The 17,234-nt window shown below is 45.9% G+C and overlaps 1 protein-coding gene across 1 annotated transcript in view; it reads left to right on the top strand.

The window, feature by feature from the left end:
• Nucleotides 1-17,234, top strand: part of Mcph1 (microcephalin 1) — an 86,702-nt gene that overhangs the window by 17,818 nt on the left and 51,650 nt on the right. The window contains exons 4-8 of the mRNA XM_032918749.1: nucleotides 3,848-3,935; nucleotides 6,702-6,816; nucleotides 8,185-8,307; nucleotides 10,587-10,676; nucleotides 12,697-13,722. Of these exons, the coding sequence (XP_032774640.1) occupies nucleotides 3,848-3,935; nucleotides 6,702-6,816; nucleotides 8,185-8,307; nucleotides 10,587-10,676; nucleotides 12,697-13,722 (1,442 nt within the window). The remainder of the gene's footprint in view (nucleotides 1-3,847; nucleotides 3,936-6,701; nucleotides 6,817-8,184; nucleotides 8,308-10,586; nucleotides 10,677-12,696; nucleotides 13,723-17,234) is intronic.

The raw sequence follows: 17,234 nt of genomic DNA, 5'->3' as shown, positions 1-17,234 counted from the left end.
CCTGAAGCTGCTTCTTAGCAAGGCCTGTTATGTTGTCTCTTTTGTTTGTTTCCTTTGTCTGATCAAATAATGGACATATCACACACACACACACACACACACACACACACACACACACACACGCAACTTAGGGAAATGTTTATTGGACTCACAACTCCAGGTTATAGGCAGTCCATCATATCAGTCATGTCACCCGCAGCAGGGGGATGAGAGAGTTGATTCTGTTCTATTCACGGTCAAGAGCAGGGAGCAATGAATGCACATGCACTAGTAGTGCTCAGCCTGCTCCTCCCTGTTTTATGCAGTCCAAGATCCCTCTCTCAGGGAATGGTTTCATCCGCAATTAAGCTGGGTCTCCACTTTCTCCTTTAATGTAGCCAAAACAGTCTGTCAGAGACATTTTAACCTTAATCTAGACAGTCCTTTACAGACACACCTGCAGGCCTGTCTCCTAGAGGTTGAATTGTCAGTCCCTAGTAACTATCACAGGGTAAAAGGTGGTCATCCCTTTCAGCCACCCCACTGCGACTTGACCTACTGTGGAACTATCTAGTGCTTGTTTTAAGATATATTTATTCTTATTTACATGTATGAGTGACTCCATGTATGTGTACTGTGTGCATGCAGTGCCCACAGAGGCCACAACAGTACATCAGATCTCCTGAACTATAGTTATGTTACAGATGGTTACTATCAGTAATCATTATTAGTCACCATGTGACTAATCCAGGTCCTCTGCAGAGCATCAGTGCACTGATACCAAGCTATCTCTCCAGCCACAACAAATTTGTTTTTACCAGTCCCCCTCAGGGTACCCTGCTCCCACAGACAACATACATGCATCCTTTGCTCACAGATGTTCTTTTTCTTAACACCACCGTACAAGCCAGTGGCTTGTGCTTGCAGTCCTGAGAGGAAGTAGATAGTTGGATCTTGAGTCCACCGTGAATGTGTTCCCATCACATAGAGCTTTTCCCTTCCCTCTGTGCAGCCTGCCATCCCTATGTCCAAAGGTGTTAGCTTCCAGTTATCTCACATGGACCTAAGAACTCCACCCTGGTGCTAGGAGAGTGGGTGCTTCTAGGTACCTGTGTCCAGACCTGTTCCTCTGCTCCTCTCTCGTGCTCTACTCCCCAGGCTGGGGAGGACCTGGAGTCCTTGACTTCTGCACCTCTGCTAGGCCTGGGCTTCCTTTTGTCTGTTTGTCTGTCTGTTTACTTTCCAGTTCTGCGGGCAGCTCTTAGCCACTCCTTGTTTTCATTGGTTTATGTCCCATTTGTTTTCTTTTACTGTTATTTTATTGGGATTTAGGGGACTAAGAGAAAATTGTGCAGTTGCTCTGTCATTTAACCCAGATGTCAAAACCTGTTGTATTCTCTAAACACTGCTTAGTTAATTAAGTCTCTGGCCCTGCTTTGCCCACACTGTTACTGTGAACCTTCAGTGGTCCTTGGCTACTCTCTTGCCCCTGAAACCTATTCTTTGGGTGACCTGTGTGTGACACCCTTTTTCACACGATCTTCACCTAGAGCATAGCAAACTAGAACTGCGTGTGATGTTTTCTCCTAACTGGGATTGTCTCCTGATCTTTCTCAGTGTGTTGGTGGTATTAGAAAAGTTACTTATTTGGTTTTTATGTTGATTTTGTATCCGTCACTTTGCTTAACAATGTTTATCAGGGCATTTATGATGGAGGCTTTATGGCCCCTTAATAGATTGTATCTTCTAAAAATAAGAACACTGACTTCTTCCTCTCCTAGTTGTATTCTTTTTATTTTCTTCTCTTATTGCTCTGTTTAAAACTCCAAGACTTCTCTATTCCTCTTTTGAGACAGGGTCTCATCATGTAACTGGCTACCTGGAACTTGCTAGATAGACCAGGCTGACTGTGAACTCACGCTATCTCTGGCTGCTGAGTGCTGGGATTAAAAGTGTGAAACACCAAGCCTGGATTTATTGTTTGTGTTCTTTCACTTGAAACACTTGAATGCTTGAGTGGGACTGGTTTTGGAAGGTGGAGGTGTCAGTCCTTCCTGTGGATTGTGAGTGCTGTGAACTATCTATAGATAGATAGACGCAGCCACAACCGCTGTAGAGGCTTGCCACAAACATTGTAATATTAGTCAAGTCATCCCTGTAACTTCAGTAACTGTTCAGGAGTAATGAAGCTGAGATAGGCTGGTAGGTATAGTGACACTGAGGTAGGGAAGGAACATAGGCCAAGCAAGGACAGGGATGAGCTAGATCGACTGGGTGAAGTAATGAGTGAGGTTAGAGGGAAAGGAGGAGCCTGGACACTGTCAGGATCTACAGGATGGATGGCTACAGATACAGAGGGTGGATCAGTTAGTGGGAGGAGGGCATGCAGAAGAGAGGAAATGTGGGAGGAATGAGAGGAGAGAATAATTAGAGTCCAGCAATATCAAATCAAAGCAAGACCATGACAACATATTTATGCAGGATGGAGAGATGGCTCAGAGCACTGGCTGTTCTTGGAGGGGACCTGGGCTCAATTCCCAGTACCCACAAGGCAGCTCACAGCTGTCTCAAGGCCTCTTCTCGTCTCTGTGGATACAAGACAAACAAATGAAGCACAGAAAACATGCAGACAAAACACTCGTTCATACCCATAAGATAAAATAAAAATAAATTTTAAAAGATATTTATGAAAATTGAAAAACAAAGACAGTGAAGATACTGTTAGATTTGTTATCATATCTGTCAATATTTCTTCCCTGGAGGGAAGGGTTTGAGTCCCTCCCCTCCCTGTGGTGTCTCAGGAAGCAGCAGACAGCTGACGAGAGAGGTGCAGCTTGTTGTTATAGTTCAAACCGCATTTGAACTATAACTTTGAAACCGCATTTCTGAGTATGCAGTGTCCCAGGGAGTTTAAAACCAAACCAAACCATTACCTTTGGGATTGAGGTTCTGCCCTTTTGCCAGTAGGTGTCACACCTTCCTTGTGTTTTCCCAGCCCTCTGGATGGAATGGTGCTGTAGGGAAATTCCCTTGTCATTGTTCCATGTGCTGGATGGTGACACTTCCCACGGCATTAGCCAAAGTTGAGCGTGAGTTCTGGTGCAACCACGCCTATGCAGTCGTTTGCCTTGTTTCTAGGCACACTCTCCTTACCTGGGCACTGGCTGCCTCTGTACTGTGTGCTTCCATGATGTCCTCTTAGTTTTAGATCAGGCCAGTGATGACTTCATTCTGAGCTGGGCAGAAATTTTCCATGTTCTTGGTCACCGTGGAGTTTGGAGGGAGCTTCCTTCCTGGAGAATTACTTGCAGGGTGCGCATGGGTAATCTCACCTTCAGGCTTGCTCTAATGTGTGACACATCAGCCACTGCCTCCACAGCCCGTTGATTCTGAGCCCATCAGCCTGGGTGTATATTCTAACCCCTGGTTGGCTCAGAAGTCTGCCCATCTCTCTCTAGCTGGGTGGTTCCTGCATCTCCAGGGTAGGGAATGGAGGTGTGTGGGGAGTGCTGATTTTGTTTCGGCAATTCTTGGGATTGAACTCAGTGTTTCACACTTACTGTATGAGCATCCTAACACACTCTCAATCAGCGGGTAGATTTTTGAAATGCATCCACTTCCTCATTCCCCAAGTGCTTGTATTACAGGCATGTACTAATATACCTGACTCCCTTCTGCCTTTGCATTGGGCAGGGAAGACTATGGAAAGACGGCTTTGGAAGGTCTAATGTATAGTGACATATTTAGAAAGTATCTATGTATGTGTGTATCATTATAAAAGTATGCTAACTTTGAACCTGCTGCCCGTTGTGTGTGTGTGTGTAGCAAAGACAGTTACTCACTGGGCTGCCTTGATGTGGTTCTACAGATGCAGGATGGCTGGAGCACGTGTCGATGAATCTTTGTTCCCTGCAGTGAATACCGATGAACATTTACCAAACCTAATTAGGAGAAAAGTAAGTATGTAATTCCTTTGAGGACAGGATGGTTATGAGTGTACAGACCCTAGTATCTTTATTCCTAGAAACTCGACTTTCACAAATGCGTTCAGAGTATCTTAAGCATGCCGTTGAGTTCATTGACATTCTCACATAGGATTTCTCGTTCACTCAAGAGGGGCTTTGGTTTTTTGGTTTTGTTTTGCTTTTTGTTTTTCTTTAGTTTATGAATTCTTTGATGTGATCTATAGGACATGGAAGGGATTGTAGTTAACCTTGAGAAATTAAAATGTGCCCAACGCTAGGCAGCCGTAGCTGCTTTGTTGCCTCTTTTCTTTTTCACTGCATTTTTATTGTTCGTGTTCGTGTGCTTTGCCTACGTCTGTATCCATGCACCACATGCACGCCTGGTGCTCATGGAGGCCCGAAGAGGGCATTGGATCTCCTGGGGCTAGAGTTGCACGTGGTTGTAGGCCGCCAACTGGGTACTGAGAATTGAACCCACGTCTTTCTCGAGAGCAGTCAGTGCTCCCAACTGTGGAGCCACCTCTCCAGCACCCTGATATTTCTCTAAGTGTAGTGACCGTGAAGTGTCAAAGCACTCTGTGCTTACACAAGAACTACTGTTAGATTTAATGACTTATTCAAGACTGAATCCAGTGGACGAGAAGTGTATACGTGGCCTCCCGTGCCTCTGATTTTAGATCCATCATGTTTACTGTGCCGGAGCGGTGAAGACACAACTCCCCTAGGCCTCTCCAGAACTCCCCGTCTGATTCCGGGCACTTCCTGACTGTGCCGTGCTGAAGTCAAAGACGTGGGAAACACGTCAATAGTACATGCTGCTTCCATTTAACATGCTTAGTAAGCGCAGGCACAGCAGGCATCACTGGTGTTTCTTCCCTCTGACACACCAGCTTGATAGTGATGCGGGTAAGAGCCCACCCAGCTCACTGATGTCAGCACACAGTGTCGCTGTGCTGAGCGAGGCGTTCACTTGGCCGCCTTTTCTTTGCCACATAATAGTGCGGTTTTGACCAAGTTACTTTTGTGTTGCACATTGTGGCAGGCCTTTCCTGAATGGACTCACAGTCAGGTTATATGAAAGGTGTTAGTGTGAGCTGTGCATTCACTACCTGTGCTCACAAACGTAAGAGTGGATCGTTGGCTCACTGTGCAAGTAACCTTAACCTTGGACCCCATCTGTAGTGTGCAAGGTCACCTCTGTCTTGTCCAGCGCCATTGTATTATCTTTACTCTTTGTCTAGTCTGACGCACAGATAGTGACTGCCCGCATCTTACATGTAACCACTTCTACATGCCTTCCTTTTCCACAAGCAGTTTCCATAAGCACTACTCAAGAATCATTCTTTTAGGTGCTTGGAGGGCAATTTCTGTTGTCTCCGTCTCCTGTCGCCCAGGGCTGGCCATGGCGTTCTGCTCAGAGAGTTTAAACACTCGTACTATTTGTCCCCTCTGTCTGGATCATGCTCTCCTCAATCCACTCACCAGCCGCCTCCCAGCTCTGCGGTGGCTCTGCGCAGATGCCCACAGTCCTCTCTAACCCGTGCCACAGTACTAGGTCTTTCTGCTTGAGGCTGCTGTCCTGCTTCTGTCAGTGTGATCTAAGTTTCCATTCCAAGGCGCTGTATGGATTTGGAACCATTGCTGTTTTGAGATTCTGGGAATCCGTTTTTTATTTTAAAGCAACTGAGTCTGTTGTGACTGCCACTGTTTGTGAAGTGGTAGAAAGAGGCCCAGCATTAAGGTCACAGAGTGGGACCTCTGCTTCCCACATTCCTATGAACTGCGCCTCGTAAGAAAAGTACTCCAGGCAAACTGCTAATCCTCCTAATGGAACAATATGGGCAAGCGGCACAGACTGTCCCACTGTCCAAAGGCAGCACTGTTGACCTCTCACACTGCAGCAGCCTGCTGAACGTAAGCGCCCAACTCGTACTGGTAGAAGCCAGGTATCTGCTAAAGCTGTTCCCTTCACTCCTTCCTTTGTGCAAGCTCTGTATGCTGAGGCCCAGTGCCTGACACAAGAACGTGATAATGACCAGGTACCTACCTCACCTAGCAAGTCAAGAGCAAAACAGGCCTGAGGCTGCTGTGAGGGCCAGAAACAGCTGCAGCAGCAGCAGTGTAGACAAGGAAACGAGGATTCCTCTCTTTAGTAACTGGGATAACGCCATTTGTGCTGCTGTTCTGTTGGAGGGAAGCTGGTGTGAGGAGAGCAGAGAACCAAGGCTACTTCTGAGAACCCTCTCGGGTGCTGAAACATCTCAGCACACAGTAAACATACACAGTGTACAGCCTTATTCCTAATCTCTTCAGTTCTGTACTGCTTTTAAAATAACGCCTCAGAAATAAAAGTTGCCAAGTAACATACAGTATAATAAACAACTCCTTAAGTTCTTTTAATATTTGATATCGTTAAAGTTACCAAAACTGTATGGAAATGGCTCTCTCTTGTTTTAAAAACTATCAGCTATCCTAGGAACTGGAGAGGTGGCTCTGCAGCCAGGAGCACTTCTCTTGCACAAGACCTCGCTGAGTTCTCTTCCCAGCACCTACATGGTGCCTCCTAACTGTACTGAACTCTAGTTTCTGGGGAATCTGACGCCTTCTCTTGGCCCCTGTGGGCACCAGGCATGCATGTGATATACATGCATAAATTCAGGTCAACATTTATCCACATAACAAGTCAATCTTTTAAAATAAGCAATAAAGGAAACAGTACATGCTAATGTTTGTAACGTTCATAACCTTTTTACCTAGCACAAGTGTATGCAGCCCAAAGATTTTATTCCTAAAACACCAGAAAATGACAAAAGACTTCAAAAGAAATTCGAGAAAATGGCTGAAGAGCTACAAAGGCAAAAGGCAGCTCTAGGTAAGTCGCATCCCACGTGCCTGGCAGCTGTAGGTAGGTACAGAGGCTGCAGTAGCTTAGGGAAGGAGGGAGACCACAGCGGGTACCTGCCCACTTAGACTGAGTGGGAACAGTAGAGCCCCTGGGAGGGCAGTCGAATCCTCGTCATTCATCAAGTCAGTGGGGTTCTTATCTGGGAGGGCTACAGGAGAAAAGCAATCTCATTTCTTAATTCTGTCTTTTTAACTAATACCTGGTCTATAATGACAATTTCGACATTTTGGTCTCTTTGAAAATCACAGAAATATTACAGGGATATGATTTTGTGTTAATCCCAGGTGTGGGATATGGGGCTGTTTCTGATTATCCACAGCAGCTGACTGACTTTCCTCAGGCTCTAACGGGTGTGATTTTCCAGCTTCAGGATAGTTTCTTCATGGTGTGATGTTTGGACTGGGGACTTCCGAGAGCCTAGATAAATGCTGCTCCTAGAGCAGGGCGGGCCGGGTGGTTGGTTACTGATTGCTCACTGTCTGTAAAATAGCTGTGCGCAAAAAGAAACAAGATAGCCTGGACTGAAAAGATCAGATTTGCCCCAAGGAACTCAGCGCCCCTAATGAGCAAGAAGTAGTCTAAAGAGAACACTGCCCCATCCCTCTCTTCTCTATGTTAGGGGTTGAAAGGTGGAAGAAAGAAGAACCCACAGAGCAGCAGATGCCAGCTACACAGCTCTTGCTTCATATCTAAAGCAGGCAAATCATGGGCTTGGTGTGCTTTTAATGCTGTAGGAAACACCTTGGGCTCACTTCCTCTTAAATTCAGATGTGTGTGGGTGTGTGTATGTGTGTCTGTGTCTGTCTGTGTGTGTGTCTGTGTGTGTGTCTGTGTGTGTGCGTGTGTGTCTGTGTGTATGTGTGTGTGTGTGTCTGTGTGTGTGTGTGCGTGTGTGTGTGCGTGTGTGCGTGTGTGTGTGGGGGATGAGTAGTGTTCAGGAGGACCATGTTCTAACCTGGATATAAAACAAGTTTTAGGAGCCAACCCACACTGCCTTTCTGGCTTCTTGCTAATTGTATGATGCTGTTCATGGTATCAACTCACCTGTTTCTCAGTGACTACCTCTGTAAATGAGGGCTGACACCTATCACCATACAAGGCCTGGATACAGCTTGGTGACGACTTCATGCCTTGTACTGAGAGCTCAGCAAGGCTCACCTGGCAGCTAGCTGTCCTGGTGGGAAGAATACTGTCTGTGGGAAGAGAGACTGGCACTGAAGGGGGCATGAATGCAGTGGGGGTGGGGTGGCCGTTAAAGGAACTGCTGGTAGAGTGTGACGACGTCGTCGTCGTCGTCGTCGTCATCTTGAACTTACTATGGAGGTTTGTTTTCAGATGACGACGTCCCTGTCCTCCTGTTTGAGTCCCCTCAGTCACTGGTATACAGCTCCCCAGTAAACATGATGAAGAAGAGACTACAAGAGATGAAGGAGAAGAGGGAAAACCTTTCCCCTACCTGTAAGTGGTTTCATTGTAAAATGAAAATGATGTATGCTGACAAATGACACAGGAAATGTCAGTTTTGATCTCTACCCTAGATGCTATTTTTTTTCCCCCACAGTGCTTGGGTCAAGAGATCATGCTGCACCCCAGTCTCCTTACCTAGACCTTTTGAGTGCTTCCTGATTGTAGTACTTAGTTCCAGTGGAGACCTTTCTAGTATTTTCTTCCAGAAGAAATGTGCTTTGTTAAGAGTGGGACCCATGTGGAAGACATGAGTGTTCTCCATTCCTCTCTTGCAGCTCCTTCATCATTTCCAGTCTCCTAACTGTCTTTTCTTTTTCAAAAAAAAAAAATTAAGGAGCTGGAAAAATGGCTCAGAAGCTAAGAGCACTTGGAGCCTTTCCAGAGGACCGGAGTGTAGTTCTCAGCACCCACACTGGGTAACTCATAACTCTCTGTATTACTCCAGCTCCATGGGAACCAGTGCCCTCTTCAGGCTTGTGTGGGACCCTGCACACGTGTGTAATTTAGACATGCATATACACATAAATGAAATGATAAAAAGTTAAGCTAATCAAGTGTCTTTTAAAAGAAGAGTGTTTTGATTACTCAGGTAGTAATAAGCACATTTTAATAAAACGATGAGCAGTGTAGTGAGTCAACAAGCCTTTCCTCCCCAGCACTTACACTCCTCTGCTGATGCATGCACAGTTGGAATGATACAGGCGTGCGTTCCATGTGCGGTTGTAGCTTATTTTCTTACTTAATTTAGATCATGAGGATATTCTGTTTTGTTTGTTGTTTCTGAGACAGGATTTCTCTGTGTAGGCAGGGTGGTCTCTAACTCAGATCCAGCTGCCTCTGTCTCCCACGTGCTGCACACCTTGCTTTGTAGACAGGGTGGCCTACTGCCTCCAGCCCCCAAGTGATGCGCATGCACTACCGTGCCCAGCACACCGTGTACGTCTTTATGAAGCCTTTTCCTTCACTTGCTCCTGTCACAGACTACACTCGACTCCTATGTATCTCAGGCCCTGGTAACAGCCGTCGTAACAAATCAGACTGAGATGGACTCTAGCTTTTACTGAGAGGCCATCAGAGTTTTGTTCAGAGCAAGCAGAGAATGGCAGCTAAAGCAGGTAGCTCTGTCTCGTGTGCACATCCAAATTGATTCGACGTGTGTAAACTGAGTCCCAGATCGTAAACCCCGCAGCTGAAAGCCAGCTGTGGCGGTGCATGCCTATAATCCTATGTTGAAACAATGGAATCAGGAGGAACAGGAGCTCAAGAACATCTTGTAAGGACAGCCTGAATTTATTTATTAAAATGAGCCCCCCCCCCAAAAAAAAAAAAAAAAAACCAAACTGTTTCAAAAGTAAATGTAAAAGGACTAAGGCTATGTAGTTCTTGCCTAGTGTGCACACAGCCCTGGATTCTGATCCCAGCATCAAAACAGATGAGTAACCTCAGACTGAGGACTTCTTTCCACCCACACCTTCTTTATATAAATGCCCCTGCTTTATAGTCATTTTATCAAGTTTTCTCAGAGAAACATCCCCAGAGTCTCCTTTAAAAATGACTTCTAGACACTGCATAAGTACTGTAGTCCAGAGGACCCAAGAGCAGCTCCCAGAAGACGTTGGGTGGCTCGAAGGGATCCCAGTACCTCTTCTACACGCATGTCACATACCCATACACAGAAACACGTGTGTACACGGAGTTAAAAATAGATTTAAACATGTTTTGAATATGTTTTTGTCTCTTGTATGGACAGCTTTTGAAGATAGCACCTAGAGCCTCATTTATTAAGTTGTTGGTGTTCTAGATATTTTCTTTAAAACTGTGGTTTCTTAACTGCAATGCTGTTGGAGACAACTCGTTATTGTGTATACTTTCTTAACCAGTAATATCCTTCCCCCACCTTGTGACAGACATTGCCTCATGTCTGTGTCAGCACTGGGCTCTACTTGGAGGTAAATATTAGGAACTTTGGAAAATATTCACTTAATTTGGTTTAAGCTTCATACAAGTTGGATTTTGAAATTTCCATCTCATATGACTCTGAGTTAATGCTTTGGGGGCACTGATGGGTAGGGTTTCATTCCTGTCAGTCTCGCATCTGCAATACACTTGCTGCGCCGTTTATCCTCGTGTTGTTAAGCTTAGAATAAAGGTCAGAGTCATTTCCTGTGTATGTGGGGTCAGGAGCAGAGTGGGCAGACGTGCTATTGTCCCTGTCCAGTAGGCAATTCTGCCGCTCAGTGTTAATGACATATCATTCATTATGTTATCAGCCTCCCAGATGTTGGAGCAGTCTCAGCAGAATCCGTGTGTCAGTCTGCTCAAAACACCCTTGAACGTGTCTCACCAACCTTCGAGTTCAGGTAAAATTGTAATAAGTATTTTGTTTTTGTGACAAACTTATGATTTGAAAAGTTTGTGTGTGTGTGCGCGTGTGTGTCTTCGCACCGTGGGGCTCTGGCTAGCATGGCACTGAGCGTAGAGACCCAGCTAGCCTCCAACTAAAGCCATGTTCTTGTCTCCTCAAGTGCTGAGATTACAGAAGTGTACCACTGTGCCCAGATTTCGTGTGCTTAGCTCTAAACACTCAAGTAGCTGAGTTAAGATAACTCAGGTTTCTCCTTGAGATTTGGTGTTATGGTCTCATGGACCTCCCCCTTCAAGTCTATTAGTTCCTCCCTGGGGATTTGTTTGTTTTGTTGTGGAAATCCTTGTGACTGTATAATGATTTAAATGCAGTATAAGTGTATATCTAAGAATAGCTACCACTAAAGCTTCGGAATTATTTCATGTGTAATTAGCCCATGAAGTATATTGTTGAAACCAGTCTGTGTCAAATAGTATGGGAGCCCTTGACCTTTTTTCAGGATTATATAGCTCTCAGGTGTTGAGTTCCTCACACTTTCCTCACGTTAGTCCATGGGACGGCCTAAATGAAGTCTCTGGAGCCCCTAACAACTGGGTTCAAACGGGCTTCAAACGCCACATGAGCTTGAGCTAGGCGTTCTTCTGTCTGTGTGGTATATTCTGGCAGTCTGTCCTGAAGTTCTGGGACTGTGCACCCATTTGTCTCCTCATTGCTCAAATTCGTCTCTCATAGTTTGGAAGCCAATGGCGATAACAGTGCTGGCTTCCTTTTCCCTGCACTGTTCTGCCTCACTGTATCACATACCCGCCTCAAGTCTCCACAGATCGGCTGCATCCCCACTCCCATTTCACTGAAGAGAAAACCAGGACACGGGAGGTCAGGTGGATTACGCAAGATCCTGAGGTTGGGAGTGATACACCCAGGCTTCTGACTTGAGTAGTCTAAGAATTTATGCTCTTAATGATGTGCCACACTGTGTCGTGACTTATTGAGGAGTGATTGATGCACTCAGGTCCTAAGAGTAGATCTCAGTATCACCAGCTGCTGCCTTTGAAGCAGGTCCCACAGCCCCAGTGTCAGGCTGACTGCGGCCCCTCCCGTCCAGAGCGCAGCTTCCAGGACGGTATCTCTGCTGCCTCTCTTTTTTTTTTTTTTTTTTTTTTTTTTTTTTTTTTTTTTTTTTTTGGAGCTGGGGACCAACCCAGGGCCTTGTACTTGCTAGGGCAAGCGCTCTACCACTGAGCTAAATCCCCAACCCCTCTCTTTTCTCTTAAAGCTGATCGCTGGTGCCTCGTCTTCAGAGGCAGACAGTTAGGATCCCAGCATTGCCTCCAGATTGTGTCCTTTCTCTAAAGAGGAAGCTCTCAGCCAGGCAGCACTATACCAGCGGAGAACCTGGTCTGAGTGGTGACACAGGTTCCAAATGAGCAGGAAGTGCTGACTGCCGTCCAGTACCTCAGCATAACAAGAGGACAGAAACCTTAGGCTATGTATGACGAATATCGCTGTGTCCTGAGAGGGGCTAGCAGCATGACCTGACAGGATCAGGGGATTCACAGGTGACGCTGACATTCAGGTAGCTTTGAAGGATGAGTTATGTTTGCCCACAGCAAAAATGTGTCAGAAAGCTGGGGCTGGGGTGAGGAGCCTGGAGACTGGAGGTGGTGGACAGTGTGGCTTTACACTGAGAAAAGTACAGTCGTCGTGAGAGGTCAGAATATTGAGAGCCCTACATGTTTCATTTGAAATATAAATAAAACGTGAGGACTTGCCAGAAGAACAGGGACAGGAGCTGAGTTCTACTTATCAGGGGAATTGTTTATAGAAGCCCAAAGCCTAGCCAAGCATGGTGGCACATACCTTTAAACCAAGCTAGCATTCAGGAGCAGGGACAAGCAGATCTCTTGAGTTCCAAGCCAGCTAGGGTTGCACAGTGAGACCCTGTCTTTAAAAGAAAACAAGGTACTTATAGTCAGTTGCACATTTTAAAGATGACTCTTTATTGATCTCTCCAGATGAATCCTTTGCCAGTGGTTCTCACTTATCTTTTGATGGTCCCTGTGGAGATCAAGAAAGGAAACTGGGAAGATCTTCTAATGAGATGGCCAGGATGACATGCCCTTCCTCACCTGTGTTGAGGGCAAGCAGTTTTTATGGTTCAGCATCATCCAACCACCTCAGGCAGCCAAGTCCTCAGAAAGCTGCAGACACTCCTTCAAAGGGGGGTGTCAACCAGCAGAAAGAGGCTACAAGTGAGGTAACTGATTCCAGGAGAAAGCAAGCTGCAGATGTTTCTCAGGGGATGGCTGATGAGAAGCACTGTCTGTCTCCTACCAAGTCTGTCATAGAAGAGCGTGTAGTACATTTGGGACCAAAGAGTTCTCCAGCAAAGAGAAAAAGGACAGCGGACTTGGCTTCACCTTCAAAAGGAAAACTGAAGAAGAGGTACAAGAGAAAGTCTACTCCGGCAGTACAATTATTCAAGTCCGACTGTAGCCCACAGTCCACAACCAGACCCACCCCAGGGACTCCTGATGTTGAGGCCTCTTCGTATGAGGACTATTTTTCCCCTGACAATCTCAAGGAGAGGAATTCAGGGAGACTTCCCGAGGCTCAGCTACTAGCAAGCCCTTCTCTGTTCCGCTGCAAAGGTCTCTCAAAGTGGGAGCGAAAAAACATGCTAGAAATGTGTGATTTTACCTGCATTGGTGAAAAACACAGATCCACCAGCATTAGTGACTTAATTTCAAAAAGTACGTGTAGTCTTGAGAAACCCGATAAGGAGGACGTAAATACAGCTTCTACTTGCTTGCCTTTGTTGGGGACCTCTGCTGATGACAGCCCAGGGCAGTGCAGGCACCCTGGCCCTCAGCCGAGGGAAGACATAGGTCCAGAAGGAAGCAGCCACCCCGATATCCTGTACAGCCCTGCTCACCACATCACACCCTTGAGAGGAAGTAGTACAGAAACAAGAGACCCAGGTGATGGAAAAGGCTCCCCCAAAGAAGGCACCACTCCTCCCGCATCAGCCTCTCCTGAAGGTGAAGCACACAGCTGTAATCTGAGTCTGGGAGAGGATCGCAATGTGGAAGAATCGGTAGAAGAAAAGGAGAATGTAGCCACAGGGTATCGTGGAAGTATGTGAGCCCATTCCCAGTGCTTTCTGCTCTGTCGGTGTGTGACGCTGTGTTCCCATTTTAAATCGTTTTTACATCTTTACAATCTAAGGCCTTCCCCTCCCCTTTTATTTCAAGGTACATGCATTTGATATTTGCCAATGACTTCTTGAGGTGGCAGACCCTGAGCTTTCTGGTCAAATGTGTTGCCATGAGTATGCCTCCCCAGGCTTCCTCCTTGGGATTAAAAGAAACAGCACTTACTTCAGATGGGTGGTCTATACCTTCCCATTGCCTCTCGCACTTAGCATGGCTGTACCAGAGACACAACTGATAGAGCAGTGTACTTTCTTTTTTTAAATTTGGGTTCATTTAGCAAGGGTTTATATGTGAGGAGTGCAGTAAGAATCTTACTAGTGACAGTTGATAGTACATTAGTCACAGTTTTTGTTCCTGTGACAAAATTCCAGGAGTCAACCCTCCTGACTTCAGTCCTGAGTATCAGGCTTCAGGAACAGCATGAAGAGCATGGGCACTGCGAGCACTCCAGTACTCAGAGGATGTTCTGATTAGGAAGTGGGCCACCTTCCTGGTGCACAGGCAGAGACAGGTGTGACTCAGTCTGACTGATGGTTCTGTAAACTGTCATGTCATTACCACAAGACAACATGGGCTCCTAAGGCACGGAAGCACCGTGCTAGTCTAAGCCTAAGCACTTGCTTTACTTAGTAACATTAAGAAGACGCATGGGTATTTTCTGTTGTCCACTATCAGCCCAGGCTGGATTGGGGCCAGCCAACTCCTTGGGGATCCACTCTAGATACAACCGTAAATCCTTGGCTGAAGTGGACGTTCCATACTTTCCCCAACTGGAGCCACGAAGGCTGCTCTGAGCATTAGCTAGACAGACCCTCCAGATCCCTCTCGTTGAAATGAAAGGCTGTTCAGTGCCACTTGAACCCCACTTGGACTTACCAACTCTAAGATAGCGTGCAATGGAGCTTCTAAAGAAATTTACCAAGGTCAGTAACTGATATTTAAACAGTGGGGTATAATCATTAACTCTTCACACTTTTATTCCATAATTTTATGAACAATAAACAAAAAGTTTCCTTTATTAAAAAGAATAAACTTTCCCATCTCAATTTCTCACTTTCTGCCTGTGTTAATTCTTGAATTACTATTGAAGGCTAGTGGTAGACCTGTTACACCTCTAGTTTGCTTCTAGTTTATAAGAAGAGAGCCAGGAAGGAAACAGAATGCAGCCTTAACCCCAGCAGGTTCTAATTTCCTTGGGAAGACAGATGGTAAAGCCAGGCAGGACACGGTACCAGCTAGCGGAGCATTCCAGAGGGTGCAGACCCGGCCCTTCGACTGGGCCAGCATCTTTATTGTAGGTGGGAGAGAGAGCAGCCGAAGGCACCTGGAAGAGCTCAGAGCAGAAAGGGGAGGCGTAGACTGGACATGGCCAGGGCTGAGAGTTAATGTAGTTACTGTAGCTAATATAATTATAATACAGATAATGTGGAGACGAGGAAGAGAATACAAGAGTGTAAAGAGTCAGAGAGAGTTGGGAGACCAGCTGGGAAGGAGGAGTGAAAGCTCGCTTATAAAAAGAACAAATGGTATCAGGAAAAAGTGAAGCCTGGGAAAGGGCGAAGGGCTGTGGTGCTGGTGTGGACGTGGAACTCTGTAACAGATGATGCTAAGGGAGCCTGGTGCCAGCGTGGGCCTTGATATGCAGCCCTTGGTACATGTCAGGAAACCATACGTCCCTTCTGCCAGAGGCAAGGGAAAAGAGTCCTTAAGGCAGATGAAACCAGTCACAAGTTCCTGAGAAATGCTGGCTTTTATCACCTTGTAGTGCAGGTGGGGCTCATTTCCGACTGTATAAACTGCCTTTTGGAGTTTGGGAATTGAAGCCTCCTTTGGACCCAACAGTGAGTAATTAGGAAAACAGTGATGCCCGAGAGTATAGGAGGTTCCACCAGGTACAGAAGGCTCCTCTGAGGAGGCCGTACTGACTTTAGGCCAGGTGAAGAATGTGCTTGTGTCCACTGGAGGTGAGTACAAATGACCGAGCATCCCGCAGGAAGGAAGAGGCCAGTGCAGCATCAAGCCATTGAGCCTCGGGGAGGGGACAGTGACCGCAAGTGTGGCAGCAATCAGATCTCTGAGGCCTTCCCTCCCCAGCGAGACAGGGCATTCCAGTTTGTTTCATAGTATAATGAGAAGCTCTAGGGATTCTGAGCCGGAGTAACCAGATCTGATTTGTTTTCGCCGTAACCCTGGATACTCTGAAGGACAAATCATGGCTTAGTGTGTTTGCTAGAAACAATGACTGTCAACACTATTCCCTTCCAGATAGCTGTGTATATAAACATGCAATTGGGAATATATTTAAAGGTATTCTTTCATATACATAGAACCGTGTTATCCTGTTACTTTAAACGGGCCATAGCAACAAAGTCAGACATCCCATTCACAGTAGATACTTGTTTCTTTTAGTAGAGGACCAGTGGCATTTTCTGTAATGGGTCAAAAGGATACAGATATAGAGAAATAGAGATAATTATAAAATACAGATAATTAGAGAAAAGACTTTTTTTTTTCTTTTCTTTTTTTTCGGAGCTGGGGACCGAACCCAGGGGGCCTTGTGCTTGCTAGGCAAGCGCTCTACCACTGAGCTAAATCCCCAACCCCGAGAAAAGACATTTTTGCAAAACCTTTACTGATGAAACACTAAATTGACTATAGTCTTGAACAGATTTCTTGGGTGGGGAGAGTCTGAGTGACCCTGTAATTTAATTGGAACTCTCATAGGTGAGTTTCCTATCACCTAACCTGATTGCAATTAATTCCTTAAGGTTATTGTGTACAGTGTTAGGCACCTCAACTCACTCTTGAGGGCACCGTTTCACAAAGACTGGTCTTGTCCAAGTCTGTTTCCCCAAGGAAACAATTTTCAAACCTGTTGGGTCCTAAGGAGGTGTTTATGTACATGCATGAGTTGGTGGTGGGAAGATAGGCGGGAGTTCTTGGATCGTGCAGGTAGAGATCTTGTAGTTAGGATATAGCTTTGTTCTTTCATTAGGTCTGAGAAATGTAGGAACTGTATATAGTCTGAATTCAAAAATGTCTGCTCCTAAGTTGTGGGGGGATAGAGGACTTGCTTTCTGTTTTAATGTATTTATTTTGGAAGCAAGATCTTTCTGTGTGCACACTTGGCCTCCAGTTAATAAGCTTCCTGTCTCAGCCTCTGCACTGCTGTGACTATGGGTATGTGGCAACACACCAAGCTTCATTTATCTTTAGATGGTGCAAGACAGGAAGTATGAAAAGCAGCTTGGTGAATATTGAGGTGACATTCTTCTGCCTCTGCTCCCACATGCAGTCAGACTCGCCCAGTAGATAAGGTCTACCAGATGTCCTGAGCA

The sequence above is a fragment of the Rattus rattus genome, chromosome 13 (genome assembly GCF_011064425.1).
Source record: "Rattus rattus isolate New Zealand chromosome 13, Rrattus_CSIRO_v1, whole genome shotgun sequence".
Lineage (NCBI taxonomy): Eukaryota > Metazoa > Chordata > Mammalia > Rodentia > Muridae > Rattus > Rattus rattus.
Note: the sequence above shows the minus strand (reverse complement) of the source record. Positions and strands in the feature narration are given on the sequence as shown.